We start from the raw sequence: 16403 nt of genomic DNA on the forward strand, positions 1-16403 counted from the left end.
TCATCTCCCTGGGATTACTGCGAGACCCTCCTTGGCCCTTTCCTTTCCTTTCCTTTCACCGTTGCCTTCCTTACAGTCTATTTTCCAGGCAGGCATCACATCACTGATCATGTACCTGGTCAGGTCACGTCTCTCCTCTGCGCACAGCCCCCTGAATCTCCTCACTGCACTCAGCGGAGCCTGCATCCTCATATGGCCCGCTGGCCCTACCTGATCCGCAGTGACCCTGTCCCTCCCTGTATGTTCTGAACTCACTCCTTTGCTCTCACTACTCACACCACAGGGCCTTCCTGGCTCCTGGTGAGAACACACCAGGCCTGGTCCTCTGCTCACATGGCTCGTCCCTTTACTTCCTCGAAATCTTTGCTCACTGTCACCTTCTCAGTGCAACCCACGTGGACCACCCTGTTAAAGTTGGACCTTACCTTTCTTCTAGCTCTCTCGAGTTTCCTTATCCTGTTCCATTTGTTCTTCCCATAATACTTATCACCACCTAACACATAGCCTACTCATTTATTAAGTTTATTTGTTGACATCTCGCAGTGGAATGGAAACCCACAAAAGTATATAGCTTAGTTTTATTCACTGATGTATCCCAAGTTCATAGAAAGATACCTGGCACATAGTAGGTACTCCAGAAATACTTGTGGAATGATGGAAAGAAACAGATAGAGACCCGTGTGAGGCAGGCCCCTTGCAGAGCTTCAGTTTTCAATTCAGTTTCTATTTTGCTTGCCTTACTTTGCATATCCAGCATCGAGGAGCTCTCTCACCTTCCTGCACTCAACTCTCCCCTACCAGTGAGAGCTACTGTAGGAGTTGTGCTTCTGTGGTCAGCCATGAGCACTCCCTATACCTGATCAGTAGTCTTTTCCTCTTTTCTGCCTGTGTCTAGTCTCCCCATGAGACCCAGTTTCCTCAAGGAAAAACTCTGCCCACCCAGCTTGATTTCCTCCAGCATCTAGATTCGTGACTTGCTCTGGTGAAACCTCAGCACTTGCCTGTGAATGAAGGCACCTCCTCCAGGCCAGCTGCTGGGCCTGGCACATGGTGGAGGGTCCACTAATATTTGTGGATTAGATGAAACATCTCTCCAGATATTGGCCATTCCCTTTGTGTCCAGTCTATTCGATTCAAGCAAGGCTTCCTGAGAACCTAATATGTGCTGGTTGTCATGAGGAATATAAAAGTAGATAAGGTATGATTTCTGATTCCAGGGGGAAGTACCAACTGCAATGACTGTACTGTAAGACGCAATGTAGTTCAGACCAATAACGGGGCAAGGCTTGAAGGGGCTCAGTCCACATGCTTACCTAGGAGATGAGCCAGGTATCCTTGCAGCCTTAGACGGGAAACACGGGCTCTGCCTGGAACGACGGGCCAATGAAACCTTGGTAGCACATGGGACCCTTCCAGTCTCAGGAATGTGTGGGCCCAGGCCTCCACTTGCCTATGTGGGATAATAGATATGTCCAGGCTTGTGTGGTTGAACGGGCAGGGGACAGGTTTATTGGGATGCAGGGTCTCCTTGGTATGCTATTAAAGGTGACAAGTCTCAGCTTTCCTTTTCAGTGCTCCCCTGGAGATGATTCCCATGCTCATAAACACATTAATAACTTTCTCCTGCCTTTCATGTGGTGGGGAGCCCATCGTCTGCCCTATAAAAGAACACTAACAGTTCTCTGGGGTGAGAAGTGGCAGTGTCCTTCAGTCTCCTACACTTTCGCTGGCACTGCCCTGCAGAGCAGAGGCATGGCAAGCCCTTCCCACCGCATCAGCTCTGGCTATGGGGTCAGGAATTTCAGCTCATACTCCGCTGTCATGCCCAAGCCAGGGGCTCGCAGCTGTGCCAGTGCCGTGGCCTACCGCGGGGGCAGTCCTGGGGGGCCGGGCTCCAGGCACCTCGGGGGCTTTGGCAGCCGAAGCCTGTGTACAGTTGGGTCCCCACGGATCGCGGTGAGTTGTGCACGGCCGCTACGCAGTGGGGGCAGCTTTGGCTACCGAGCAGGAGGCCTTTGTGGGCCCAGCCCGCCCTGCATCACCACCGTGTCTGTCAACGAGAGCCTGCTCACGCCCCTCAACCTGGAGATCGACCCCAACGCGCAGTGCGTGAAGCATGAGGAGAAGGAGCAGATCAAGTGTCTTAACAACAAGTTTGCCGCCTTCATCGACAAGGTGGGTGTGTCGATTGTCCCCTGGGCTGTGGCTTAGGAATGGACAAGGGACTCAGAACCCAGTGATGGGCTGGGTTCAGATTCTTGGGGTCCCAGCCCTGCTACTGATTAGCATGTGGCCTCGAGAATGTGACTGAAGCAGGGTCTTGGTTTTCAAATGTTGCTGTGAGAGTCAAATGCAAAACGGATGTGAAACCACCATCCAGAACAGGAAGGTTTATTGCTGCTGCATTTCCCTGCCCAGCAAGAAGTGAATGTGTGTGTGAGGTCCCATCCTCTGGATCTCAGCCATCACACAGCTCGTGGGGTGGATGGGGTGGACATCTCGGCTTAGGCTGGGATCTGCACCCCCATCCCCCCCCCGGAGGAGGTGCTGCCATCCCCAGCACGGAGAGGGGAGCCAGGAGAAGTCGGGGCCAGAAGCTCCTTTCCTGCTCCTTCCTGGTGGGGACATCATAGGAAGGCTGTGAATTCCCAGCACTTCTGCCCTGGGTGCTCTCTTCCACCCAACATTTATATAAACGAAAGGAAGTGAGCTGAGAAACTTAAGGGAGGTCCATGGAGGGGCTGTTGAATCACGCTTTTCTGATGTTGCAGTTTCTGAGCCCTCCTTCTGGTTGGATATACAGCTCTGGTTTCCTTTAACCCAGTGATACCCGTTCTGAGAGCCCGCAATCTGATCTTTGGGGGAGAACAGCCACTGTGGTCCAAGGGAGGAAAGGCTCACCTTCCAGGGCCGAGTGGTGTACACATTTACACCCAGAAGGTGCACACTGGGTGATGTGGGTGGGGAGCTTTGTTCTCACACAAACACCTCCATCAGAAATAGGCATATCTGCAAGTGAAGGGGCTCTATGCCCATTCTTAACACGCTGTTTACAAAGACTCCCCTGAGTCTTTTCCCCCCTCCCTGGGCGGCAGGTGCGCTTCCTGGAGCAGCAGAACAAGCTGCTGGAGACCAAGTGGCAGTTCTACCAGAACCAGCGCTGCTGTGAGAGCAACCTGGAGCCGCTGTTCAATGGCTACCTCGAGACGCTGAGGCGGGAGGCCGAGTGTGCGGAGGCTGACAGCGGGAGGCTGGCCTCGGAGCTGAACCACATGCAGGAGGTGATGGAGGGCTACAAGAAGAAGTGAGTGTGGCCAGGAGTGGCGGTGGTTATGGAAGTGGGATAGGTCTTGGCTCAGTCCGTACAACTATCCTGGAGGCAGACATGGCTAAAGGTCAGGGTTACTCCAGGCTACCAATCAGATGAATGGCTTTATCAGTCTGCTCCATCTTGTTTCGGTTCCCAGCTCTTTCAGGCCCATCCTGAGGACTGGGAAAAGATTTGGAGAGAAAGAGAGCTCCCAGATTTAGAGGGGTGGGACACACACCCAGGGCACAGACTGAAATGACCGAGAGATGGAGAGAGAATAAATGAAACAGGAGAACCAAGATCAATAGGGACGAATAGCAGAACTTGAGAGTAGTTGGTGCCAGGATGGGTGGGAAGGAAAGTTCCTGGAAGAGAAAGCTTGAAAATGATCAGGCTGATGCCATTCAAGGTATCTTATGACACCTTTATTTACACTGAAGATAAATCATCAGGCTCTTGTTCTGCAAGGCTCTACAATTCAAAGGTCCATGGAAATCTTTTATTTTCACCTGACCTGTTTAGTTTGGCCATTACCTAGTTTTACTCCCTGGATCACTGTTCACTTGTCCCGCTTTATCTGGTAGATACACACAGAGTGAAGGGTGATTTTGACCTTATCAGTCCTTGTAATTCTAATTGGAAGTAATTAGAATTCTGGTCTTGGAAGATCAGGTTTGACCATCCAGATGGACCCAGCAATGGGTTTTCACTTTCCTTGGGGGGGTGAAAATGCAGACACGATTCTGTCTGCAGGTATAAAGTCTGTCTCCCACTCTGGGGGTGTGAGGGCTGGTAATTACAGAGCTCAGACTTTATAGCAGCCCAAATTACACTGTAATTACAATGTTGTGAAAACGGTGCTCTGTGAACTCTGGTCTCTCTTGTTGGCTGGGGCAGGGCTCCGATCTCACGGCCAAGAGCAAGAGAGCAACCAGGCTGGGGAGGGCTGTGGAAGTGCCCCCTAGCAGTCCAGGCAAAGTGAGTGGCTTCCAGGATTTGAAGGCGTTGGATGTTGGGGCAGGGGGCACAGAATATCATGGGGAGGGCTTCAAGGAATATCATGGGGAGGGCTTTACGTTTTGTACAATTTTAGGGTGGACGGGCCCCTGGAATATCTGTCTTCTAGTCATCCCACAGCCTTACTGAGTGCCTTACTGCACACCAGGCATGTTAACCCAAGATGCAGAGAGAGTCAATGGCTTGCCTGAGGGTTTGCAGGGTCTTCACTTCCAAGCGTGGACAAGAAATCAGGGACTTGGACTCTATGTCCACTGTCCTTTGGTGGGTTCTTTGTGGCTGAGGAGTAGAAGTCCACAGAAGCCAAGCCTCTTCTCCCAAGGCACCGGGAAAGTCAAGGGCAGAACCAGGGAGTCTTGAAACTCTAGGACTCGCTGGCCAGCCCTTGGTCTTCAGCCCATGGGGCCCTTCCACCTGTGTTCTCTCCCCTCAGGTATGAAGAAGAAGTCGTCCTCAGGGCCACAGCTGAGAACGAATTTGTGGTGCTGAAGAAGGTGAGTGACTCTTCCCACACGGCGAACGATTAACTCTTGGCTGCTGGATGCTCTGAGACTGGGCATCTGGCCAAGGCCACAGCAGTCTAGTTGTGGTGGCAGGACACTCCAGTCCCCTGGCAAATGGAGGTGGGTCTGGCTTTGGAAGCCATCGTGGCCCACGTACAGGAACCGAGACTGCTGAGGGAGGCTTCTGATCAAGAGAACCGCATCCGACTACTGTTTGGTTACTTGGAAACTTCCCGATTGGCTGAAATGGTCACTTTGAAATCTGTTTCACTCTCAAGTGGACATTGTCTCCCACATCGGGATGTGTTGATGCTCAGTTTGCTAGTGACTCTGTTAGCTGTGGCCCTCATTCAGTGCACTTGCAGATGAGGCAAAAACTACTAATGATTTCCCTTTGGTTTCAAATTGGTAAGTTGAAGTGTCTACTAATGCTTTTTCACAAATAATGTGCTTACCAGCCAGCTTATTTGTGAGTAATCACGAAATGGAGAGAGGGCTGGTAACAAATCTGCCAATAGAGGTGCGACCTAGGTCTCAGGCAGGAGAGTCAGCTACCTGGGTGTTGGGTGTTACCTGACCTGGGTGCCAAGGACATGAGGAGGAGGTGCACTCGTGGCTCTGTGGCCACATCACGGTCACGCTCCGTGGGCCAGTTTGGCTTAGCAGCAGCCTGATGTTTTGGGCTGTGATATTAGGCTATCTGATTCAGCAAAATCCTCAATTCTGGAGGAACTGGAAAACAGCTTGCAGGGAGCAGACTTCTCTCCACTTCCTACCCCAAGGGGTCCCACTGATGCTTATGTGATGGGAAGTAATATCAGGGACAGATAAAAAGGCCCCACTCCTCCTAGAGGGACCCTGAAGTGAGGACGAGAAGTCCAGGTTAGATTTGTAATTGCAGGTTGGATGGTTGAGGGACAAAGAGAGTAGGCCAGGAGGTGGCAGAGGTCCAAGGGGCACTGAATGTCCCCGTGCCCCCACTCTCTCCTGTCTTCTCCACCAGGATGTAGATGGCGCGTACCTGCGCAAGGCCGACCTCGCGGCCAACGTGGAGGCACTGAAGGAGGAGATGCACTTCTCGCAGGCCCTTTATGAAGAGGTGAGTCTCCCCATCTCTGGAAGGGCAAGTGAGGGAGGAGATGGAGGAAGGTTTTCCTGGGATGTGGACTGTCCTGGTTCCTTGGTTCTAGGGAGAATTGTCCCTTCCTTACTTATCTAGGATCTCAACATCCTTTCCTTTTGTGACTAGGGAGATTTTCTCTTGTTCAGGCCTCCTTTCAAAATGGAAATGAATGACGTCCTTCCTTTAAAATGATTTGAAAGACTATAATTCATTGCCTGTCTGTACAGCACAACAGGAAGTAGAGGTTTGACAATATAGATATAGGCATACAGCTACAATAACAATTATAGTGTAAAAACCCGATCAGAAAAGCCAGGACTCTAAATCTGGCCATTATCTGGTTGGCTGGATTTATACAGACAGCTACAGCAGATCTGGTGAGTTTAGGCTCTAGGCACAGTAATCCAGTTTGTCCCGAACCATAGAAATCTGCATTTGTTGACCCTGATTTGGCATTAATGAAATTCCACCTTACTCTTTGGGTTGAGGCCATGGTCCAAATTCCAGCCCTTTCCTCTTAAAGCTACACGTAAAATTTTCCTGAATTGCCAGTAGTTTCCTATTTACTTCTTAAAGTTTCAGAGTTGGAATTGTTTTTTGGATTACTTGGAGAGATAAGAGTTGGAGGGGATTTGGAGCTGAGGGCACTGGCTGTCATCTTTTACAGGAAATCTATGTCCTTCAGTCACAAATCTCTGACACCTCGGTGGTGGTTAAGATGGACAACAGCCGCGACCTCAACATGGACTCGATTGTGGCCGAGATCAAGGCTCAGTACGACGACGTGGCCAGCCGCAGCCGGGCCGAGGCCGAGTCCTGGTACCAAACCAAGGTGAATTGGAGGGCTGGGCTGCCCCACTGAACAGGGAGGATAGTCATGAACTTGGAGCTTCCCTGGGAAATGCACCTAAGCACTCAGAAGGCTGCATCAGTTCAATGTAGGAGAAGCAAGTGGGGCAATTGCCGAAGAACAGTAGTAGGCTGGCTAATCTGGTGTGGGGTGCGGGGCGGTCAGTGACATCCCAGCACACCCTCCAGCCATATTGTGATCATTGGCTGTTTGTCTGCCAACCCACAGTGCGAAGAGGTGAAGGCCACAGTGACCCAGCAGGGCGAGAACCTCCGCAGAACCAAGGATGAGCTCAGTGATCTGAATCGCACGATCCAGAGGCTGACTGCCGAGGTGGAGAACGCCAAGCAGCAGGTTGGGGAACACTGAGACCCCACTCGGCGCACCTGCTACTTCGGATGTGTTCTCTGCTTCCTTTCTACCTTTAGGGCCGGCTGCCATCTTTGAAGGGGCTTATCTTTTAACCACCTGAATCTGAAGGACCAGCAGTGCACAAAACATTTTAAGGAAAGGATCGGTCTATCCATTTAATAGATGTCCTTATAGTCCCTCTTTCATACATGTATTTACATATATACACATATATACTTTAAAATATATTTATATAAACTTTTTGGTAGTTTAAATTTACATAATGATATTATACCATAAATTTGGTTCTGATTCTTTCCTTTTCCAGTTGGCATGATGTCTTTAAAATCCATGCATGTTGCTCTAAAAGATCTGTTTCATTATTTCTGTTGTATGGAATTCTATAATATTCATAAACCATAATTTCCTCTCCACTGCCCTGTTAATGGATATTTAGTTGGCCTCAAAGTCTTTGCGACAACAACCAGTTGTGTCATGAACATTTTTATACACATCTCTATGTGCATCTACATGAGAGATGTTTTGAAGGTATAAAGCAAGAAATAGAATTGTTGAGTTATAAGATACTCATTTATTTACTTTCCATAAATACCCACGGAGTGCTATGCCAGTGTATTCCCGCTGCCGGTACATGAGGGCTTCTGTTACAGCATGTGCTGTTTCAGACTTTCAAATTCTTGTGACTCTAATAGGTGTAAACCATAATCTAATTGTTATTTACATTTTCATTTCTCTAGTTAACTTCTTACATTGAATGTCTCTCCACACACTTACTACTCATTTGTATTTCCTCTTCTAAGAATTGCCTGTTCCTATCATTTGCCATTGATTCCTGTCTTCTTCATGGTGATTTGCAGCATTTCCTTGTCCATTGTATCTAGACTGTAACCCTTTGTCAATTATACTTGTACATGCTGCAATTAATCTCTCAATCTATCACTTGTCTGTTTGCTTTGCTCTGGCGTCCATTATGGAACAGAAATAGTTAGGCTGGATGTGCCAAATCCACCAATTCCTATCTTAATGGTTTATACTTAAGAAAATTTGAGGTCATAAAGATATCCTCTTAACATTTTATCCTCTACTAATTGTATAGTTTTAGCTCTCACATTTAGGTCTTTAATCCATCTGAACTTAATTTTTTTATATATAGGGAGTAGGGTTTTAATTAAAAATTTCTACATATGTGTAGTAAGAAAATGTATTATGTAATCCATTCTTTACCCACGGGCTTGTGACATGACCTCTACCATAATGCTGAGTTTTCACATATACCTGGTTTAATTCCTGTCCTCTCTCTTCTATTAGCTGTTCTCACCCACTGTGTAAGATGTAATTTGTTACTATTAATAGCTGAGGTAAGGAAATACGGGAATGGTTTACTTTCTAGAAGTGAAATTAGAGAAGATTAGAAGTTATCCTCACTTGCATTCTGATATGCTTTTAAAAATAATTCTTTTATTTGATAAGAACACTTAACATAAGATCTAACCTCTGAACAAATTTGTAAGTATTTGTAAGTATAACAAACTTGTTGACTACGGGTACAGTGCTGAACAGTGGTGGATCTCTGGAGCTTATTCATCTTGCATAACTGAAACTTTATGTCCATTGATTAGTAACCTCCCATTGCCCCTCCCCCAGCCCCTGGCAACCATCATTCCACTCTGATTCTATGAATTTGACATTTTATATACCTCATATAAGTGAAATCATGTAGTGTTTACCTTTCTGTGTCTGGCTTATTTACTCAGCATAATGTCCTCAAGGTTCATGCATGTTGTCACATATTGCAGAATTTCCTTCTTTTTAATGCTGAATAGTATTCCATTGTATATCTACACCACATTTTCTTGATCCATTCATCTCTCCAGAGACATGTAGGTTGTTCCCACATCTTGGCTATTGTGAATAATGCTCGTATAAACATGAGAGTGCTAATGTCTCTTAGAGATCCTGATTTTAATTCTTTTGAGTAAATACCCCGAAGTGGGATTGCTGGGTCATATGGTAGTTTTATTTTAAATTTTTTGAGAAACCTCCATATTATCTTCCATAGTGACTGCACCACTTTGCATTCCCATCAACAGTGTACAAGGGGTTCCGATTTCTCCACATCCTCACTAACACTTGTTGTCTTGGGTTTTTGATAATAGCCATCCTGAGAGGTGTGCGATGATATCCCATGGTGGTTTTGATTTGCATTTCCATGATGATCAGTGGTACTGAACATTTTTTAATATAACCTGTTGACCGTTTATGTCTTCTTTGGAGAAATGTCTGTTCGAGTCCTTAGCCCATTTTTAAAACTGGAGTTATTAGTAAATTTTGCTACTGAGTTGTAGGAGTTCCGTATGCTTTCTTAGGTGGGGTTAAGGGAAGAGCTGTAGGCAGCATGCTGGGTATTGTAAATGGGAACTTTTTGGCATGCTGATCTCAGTCGGCCAAACATAAGACCCCGTACAGTAGCCTCTGAAAACCTGGGCGTGGCACTAATTGGGTAGCTTAGGTCAAGTCACAGCCTCTTTGAATCTCAGTTTCTTCATCTGCCTCAGGGGAATAACAAGGCCTATTCTGAAAAATTGACAGAGTAACTTGAAGATCAAATAAGATAACTGTGAAAGTGCCTTGTAAACTAACAACAGTGAACACATGCAAGACAGTATCACTAAATATTATTAACCTTATTCCAGTGCTTAATTTTCTCCCTCTAATGGCTCACCATGGACTAGAGTTTTACCATAAAGCATACAACAATGAAGGAAGAAATCTCCAAATGGCTATTATTTCTCTGCGGAGTTAATTTAAACGTTGACCATTTTGAATGGAGGCAAAAGAGGATGACCAAGGCTGTGGGAGACACCAGGGCTCCCACAGACTGCGCCTTTCTCAAACTCCTTCCCTTCTCTCCTTCCCCCAGCGCTGCAAACTGGAGGTTGCCCTGGCGCAGGCTGAGCAGCAGGGTGAGACGGCCGTCAGCGATGCCCGCTGCAAGCTGGCCGAGCTGGAGGCCGCCCTGCAGAAGGCCAAGCAGGACATGGCCTGCCTGCTCAAGGAGTACCAGGAGGTGATGAACTCCAAGCTGGGCCTGGACGTGGAGATCGCCACTTATCGCAAACTGCTGGAGGGCGAGGAGAGCCGGTGAGGAGGGGGTTGGGGTCACTTCTAATTCCCACTCAGGGCTATAACCTCACTGGACTAGAACCCCCCAGGCAGAGAGATTCAAATTGAGGAAGACCAGAGATCATGGGGTCCAGCCATTTCCCCATTTTCAGAAAGAGAAACTGAGGCCCAGGAGGGGAAGGGGAGGGTCCGAGACCACAGCTAGTTAGTGGCTAAGCTAAAATTACACCTGTCTCCTGGCTAGCACTTCATGATCTTTTCCCCTTTTACGCTGCCCCTCCAGTTGTACCAAAAGCTCACTCCAAGGCCATGATTTTACCCTGTCGGCTGAGAGATGTTTCTGGAATCACATTTCAGTGGGTTGTGAAAGCTGCAGTCATTCAGAAGATTTGTTAAAGGCCATTTGATTTGGGAGGCACAGACAGGAGACCAATCAACCTAGATAGTCTGGTATTCGGGACCAGTAAATAGAAATGAGTAGCACAGGGTCCTTGCTTAGCAGGGGAAGAAAGGGGCAGGCAGAAATTAATCCTTCAGATGACTGGGTTAGTATCGCAGGGAGGCTTTTCAGAAAAGGAGGTAGAAGAGCTCAGGGGGTGGGAAACCTTAAAGATACCTCAGGCTGTGTTGACAGTTTGAGCCAAGAACTACACACTTGATCTTAGCCAAAAGGCCGAGAAGCGATTGAGCCAAGAACTGAGGGTAGGTGAAGTCAGCATGTGAAGGAACAATGTGGCTTTATACGTGGGATGGTGCATGGGCCTCTAGCCTTAAAGCGGCCACATTATTATTGCCTCCTAGCTGAGGCCCATCAGGGGAAAGCAGGCTACACAGGGGAGTAGAGTTTAGAAGTGAAGATCACGGGCTGTGAGCCAGACCATCTGCGTTTAAATCCCAGCTGTACCACTTACTAGCTTCAAACCTCTATGCCTCAGTGTCCCCGTTTGTAAAACAGGTAGTCAGAAAACCCACTGCTTAAGGCTGTTGCAAGGATCAAACGGGTTAACAGCACATGGTAAGCCTGAGTAGGAGTAGGTTATTATCAGAATAAGAATATCTCTATCCAGGGTCTCCAGGCAGGCCCGCCCCCAGGCAGAGGCAGAAACTCCTTATTCACGTGGTTGTTTTTAGAAAAATGACATGAGTGGCACCCAGGGCTGCTGGCCATGCTGCTGGATTCACATACTGACCGAAGCAGGTAAACTTTTTTGTCCATTTCCTCGAGCTGTTGGGTGAAACTACCAGAGCTCTCTCCTGCTTTGCACCGCTAAGCACCTAACCTACTCCCCAGCTTCCTGTGAGGCACTCAGCATTCATACCATTTTTTTTTTTTAATTGGAGAATGTTGGGAACGGTGTGTTTTTCCAGGGCCCATCAGCTCCAAGTCATTGTCCTTCAATCTAGTTGTGGAGGGCGCAGCTCAGCTCCAAGTCCAATCACCGTTTTCAATCTTAGTTCCAGGGGGCGCAACCCACCCTCCCATGTAGGAATTGAATCGACAACCTTGTTGTTAAGAGCTCGTGCTCTAACCACCTGAGCCATTCGGCCGCCCCTGTGGCCACTGACCTTTTAATAGACCTTCCCCTCTTGGCATTTAACATGTTTACTTGGATTACACAAGTAATGCTTATTTTAGAAAATATAGGAAATAAGAATATAAAAGCAGCCATAATCACTCAACCTGGAGATAGCTGGTGCCAGCATTGAAGCTCAACAGGCACCACCATAGGCATTAGCTAGAATTGTCTGAAAGGGCACAATTCCAAGGCTGTGGCAAAGTCAGAGTCACATGGCAGGAAAGTGAGCTGGAATCAATATCCTAATTGAAAAGCTTTGAAGTATTGGAGGGCTCCGAGTTGGGCAGAAGGAATCAGACTAGAGCTTTCCTAGGAGGAAAAGGTTTGTAGCTGGGCTTAGAAAAAAGGGGAGACATAGAAACAGAAAGTGCATGTCTCTCTGAGGGACGAGGGAGCATTTATGAAGAGCTCATTGTGGAGGTAGAAATGTCTCATCGTTAATGAGACACTTATAATGTTAATAGCAAACTATTAATTGGATTTATTATGTGCCGGCTTCTGTCTGTAGACACTTTACATATAGAGCTTACAACAACCCTAGGAGGTGGATATTATCATCCCCATTTCATGACTGGGGAAATTGAGGCATAGAAAGTTTAGGTGACTTCTCACGGTCACCTAGCTAGAAGGGGCTCAGCCAGATTTGAGCCCTGCTGACCTGGATCCAGAATCCAGGCTCTTAACTACCACACCTTCCAGGCTTCCTCTGCATTTATCAAGTCAGGTTGATAACTGGGACAGCATTTAAAATTGTAGGATAAAAATGGATCAATTTGGACGATAGGCAAGCTTTTTCCTACCCAGAGGTGACCAGTTCGGCAGTAACTGATCCCATCGCCTGTTCTGTAGCTTGGCTGGAATTTCCCTCCAAGGGACAAGGAGGCTGACCCCCACTGCACCCCCTCTCCACCTTTCCAGTCCATCAAGTATCCATGGCCGAGAAGCAAACGAGTCATAAGATGGTGTTTTGGATCCTGCAACCTAACACTCCTCTGTTCTTGTGGGAACCCAGGGCGCAGAGCCAGGACTGACGCTGCGTGTAGTAGGTGGGCAGCACGCCCTCAGCCCTGCATCGTCTCTCCCCTCCTTTAGGAGGAACAACAGACCTGCTGCAAGGGCAGGGGAACTTGATTCTAATGCTCACTCTCTCCTCTCCCCTGCAGGCTGTGTGAAGGCGTGGGCTCTGTCAACGTGTGTAAGTTGGGAGTGTATGGGGGCAGGGTTCTCTGGGTGTCAATAGTCTTAATAATAGGTTGCTTCTTACCGGTGGCTGAACTTCTCTGTCCATGGATGAGGGAGGTAGTAAGTGAGGTCTCTGAGATCTGGACAAACGGGTGGTCAAAATATTTGGTCCCTACATGGAGCCATCTGGAACACCCATGAATCCTAAGCTAATGAATGTGACAAGTTCTGCATCTCCCCCGCCCCCTTATTGTCTCTGAAAATAACCTGTCTTTCAATAACACACAGAATAGTCCTCAAGTGGTACAATGTTTTAATAAGAAGGAACACTAGATATCTATTCTGATCATTTGAGGCCACCGCAGGCAACCCTTAAAATTTTTATCTTTAATAGTCTAATATGTACACTGCCCCTAGGCTAAGTGTCTGTCTATTCCTGTCATCTTTCCAACAACCATATTTGTAGAGGATTCCTCCCTCAGATTTCGCTCATAGAGTGTATATACACATTTCAACATCGGTTCAGGCAGAGTTAGGTGTCCACTTTGCTAACCACATTCCTTCCGAAAGCAGATGACAATGGGTTTAGATTTGCCTGCAGTTCAAAAGATTCATGCTGCGGGTCCCTTGGAGTGTGAAGAGAGTGAATTATGAGTTTTAAAACATTCTGGGCCACAGTATGTGTAAGATGGAAGAGAATTCTGACCTGGTGTCTCCATCTGCAGGTGTGAGTCGTTCCCAGGGCGGCGTGGTCTGCGGGGACCTCAGTTCCACCATCCCTGGTGGCCTGGGGGGTGTGGTCATCAGCAGTGGGGCCCTCCGCTCCGCCTCTGCAGTGGGGGCCTGCTCCAGTGCGAGATCTGTGCGGTTTGCCTAGCCGGAAGTGGGACTCTGGATGGATGAGGTCTGATGAGGTGAGGGTGGCGAGCAGGAGGGGAAAATCTCCCTCAGACCCAAACGTTAGTTTAGTAATTTCCCCTTCCTCAGATCCCAGACTAACTCTCCACCTTCCTCCTTACTGGAGTTGTGATTTACACTTTGAGCGCAAACCCTGGGTTTGGCATTACTGCCACTTCCATTTATTCTTCCCTCCCTGTGGTGCAGGAAAGGGATGAAAAACCTTTTTGATATAAACTGCGTAGTCACTTTCTTCCCCAAGTAACTTCAGCCTGGCAAACACTTACTAAGTACTGACCGACCCTGTGCCAGGCCCTCTGGGAAGGGAGCCAGGTAGAGAGATGGAAGTGCATGGGTGCCTCTCTGTGCTTTGCCCTTGATGACGCGCTTCTCAGCACCGAGGGGCAATGGGGGACATGGAGCTGGGACTCCAGGAGGCCCCTCACTTGCTGTGAGAGATTGTGTGTTCCTAGAGCATCCCCCAATCTTCATATGTTAGGATGGAAAGACTGACGAAGGCTAACTGGCTGAGATTTTTATTGGTGGTTTAGAATCTGATTGCATCGGGGTGATTCCTGTCATGGCTCCTTCTATAGTTTGGTGTGTATGATTAAATGGAAGTGGTTAAAGGTTTTCTCCTAGTAACCAAGTTACTGTCTGTCTCCTTCATTGTTTTTCCAGCCCCTTCTGCCCACTCTCTGATTGTTTCAGTGCTTCTCCAAGTGTGGTCCCCAGACCACAACCTACATCAGGGCGGGGGGACACCCAGGGATGAGCCCAGGAACCTGAATTAAACAAGCTCCCAGGTGATTCTTATAGGAAGTAAATTTGAGAACCACTGGTTTACATGGACAGAGGGAAAAGGAGTCAGATAATTCTGACCGTGGAGGTGACTTTCCCTCTGACAGGATCAGATCATGTGTTTGCATGTCTCTTCTGAATGCTGTAAGGTCAGAGCCAGTCTGCCACCCAGGCTGGGCGTGGTGGGGACCAATGTAGAAAAGGGGAAGAAAAGAGCTTTTATTCACAAGCAGCTACTAAATGTCTGGCACATCATGTATGTATTTCATTGTCATAGCAACAGTGCTATTGTCTTCATTTTACAGGTAAGAAAATGAAGGTCCAAAGAAGTTAAATAATTTCACTAAGGTCACATAGCTAGTCCAGGATCCAAACGGAGGTCTAGGGAATGCCAAATTTCATAAGCTTTCCACTGCCTTATCCCAATTTTCCCTTCAGGCTAAACATCCTGACCCATCAAAATGTTCCTGGATGAGGGGTTCTAATAGATCCTACTTTACTAGTCTGACTCTCCAGAGACAGGAGATGGAAGGTGACATAAAGGAACTTCCTGGAAGTATTTGTAAAAAATCGTCCCATAGCCTCTGCTCTCCAAGAACCTTGGACAGATCTTATAACAGGGTGGGAACCCAGAATGAAAACTCAGACCACCGGTTGGAGGGAATTTTCCCCGATGGCTTGGCTGAGGGCAATTGATTGGGGAACTCTGTTTTTGGCCTCTACCTGAACTGACAGTTCCCAAGAAGTTCTGCCTAGGGAAGTCTCCTTAGAGCCCCCTCTGATGCAAAGATGTCCCCCCAGATGTGATGAGTTAGAGAGAGGGGCTTCTGATGAGCAACTTTCTTTCACTTGTTTTACGGGAAGATGTCTACTTCTCCCACCTTATAATATTTGGGATTAAAAAAAAAGATTAAAAAAAAAGACCTGAACGGGTGAAGATATTTTGCTATAAGAATATATATTTGATCTTAGGACACAGAAAAACTTTCGGGTAGTTCTCCGTGGCAATGCAGTCCTTCTGATGCCTCCAGAATGTGTCCCTAGGGGACACACTGGTCTTCCGGGACCTGGGGAAGACCAAGGTTTTTTTTAGGATAGTGGTCCCTTGTCTCTGCTTCCTGGACTTAGAGGGTCTGCATTCTGGGCACATCACGGCCTAGATCCCACCATGTTTGACCAGGAGTAAAATCAAGTTCAAAGGGTCACCAGGTCTTCTCTGAGGAGGGAAAGGAGTCCCACTAAGTACATACTGCCCTGGGGAGGGGGTGTAGGGAGAAGGATCTTTTTGATGGTGGTGGTGGAGGGTGTGTATATCCATATGTGAGCCTACAGTGTTTTCTTCAATTTGAATGCAAAAGCTCATCCACTGAGTGCAGCTTCCACTCCACGCCGTGCCCTGGCACCTCACCTCACCCCGTCACTGTCCAATAGCTCCAAGGGAATAACAGCCTGCATGTTGGGGGACCTTTTGGTTTTTAATGAAGCAGAAATGGGCAGGGGTTTCTGGGGGCACAAAAGGGTTTGGGGAGAGGTGGGGACATTAAAGTGGTGGGAGGTAGTGGTGAACTATGCCTCTGTCACTGCAGGTTCGCCCACCCAAAGATAGTAGAACTTAGTGCAAGTGTCCTCGTTATGCTACTTTTCAATA

The 16403-nt window shown here is 47.7% G+C and overlaps 1 protein-coding gene across 1 annotated transcript; it reads left to right on the plus strand.

The window, feature by feature from the left end:
• Positions 1–1752: 1752 nt before the first annotated feature.
• On the plus strand, positions 1753–13934 carry LOC308502488 (keratin, type II cuticular Hb5-like; the record flags this gene model as incomplete). The annotated part of the gene is made up of 9 exons (XM_081060340.1): positions 1753–2175; positions 3096–3304; positions 4761–4821; positions 5834–5929; positions 6621–6785; positions 7032–7157; positions 10096–10316; positions 13039–13070; positions 13783–13934. 9 exons carry the CDS (start codon positions 1753–1755, stop codon positions 13932–13934), a joined length of 1485 nt encoding a protein of 494 aa, XP_080916466.1.
• Positions 13935–16403: the final 2469 nt, after the last annotated feature.

The sequence above is a fragment of the Rhinolophus hipposideros genome, assembly GCF_964194185.1.
Source record: "Rhinolophus hipposideros genome assembly, chromosome: 9".
In the NCBI taxonomy this organism is placed as follows: domain Eukaryota; kingdom Metazoa; phylum Chordata; class Mammalia; order Chiroptera; family Rhinolophidae; genus Rhinolophus; species Rhinolophus hipposideros.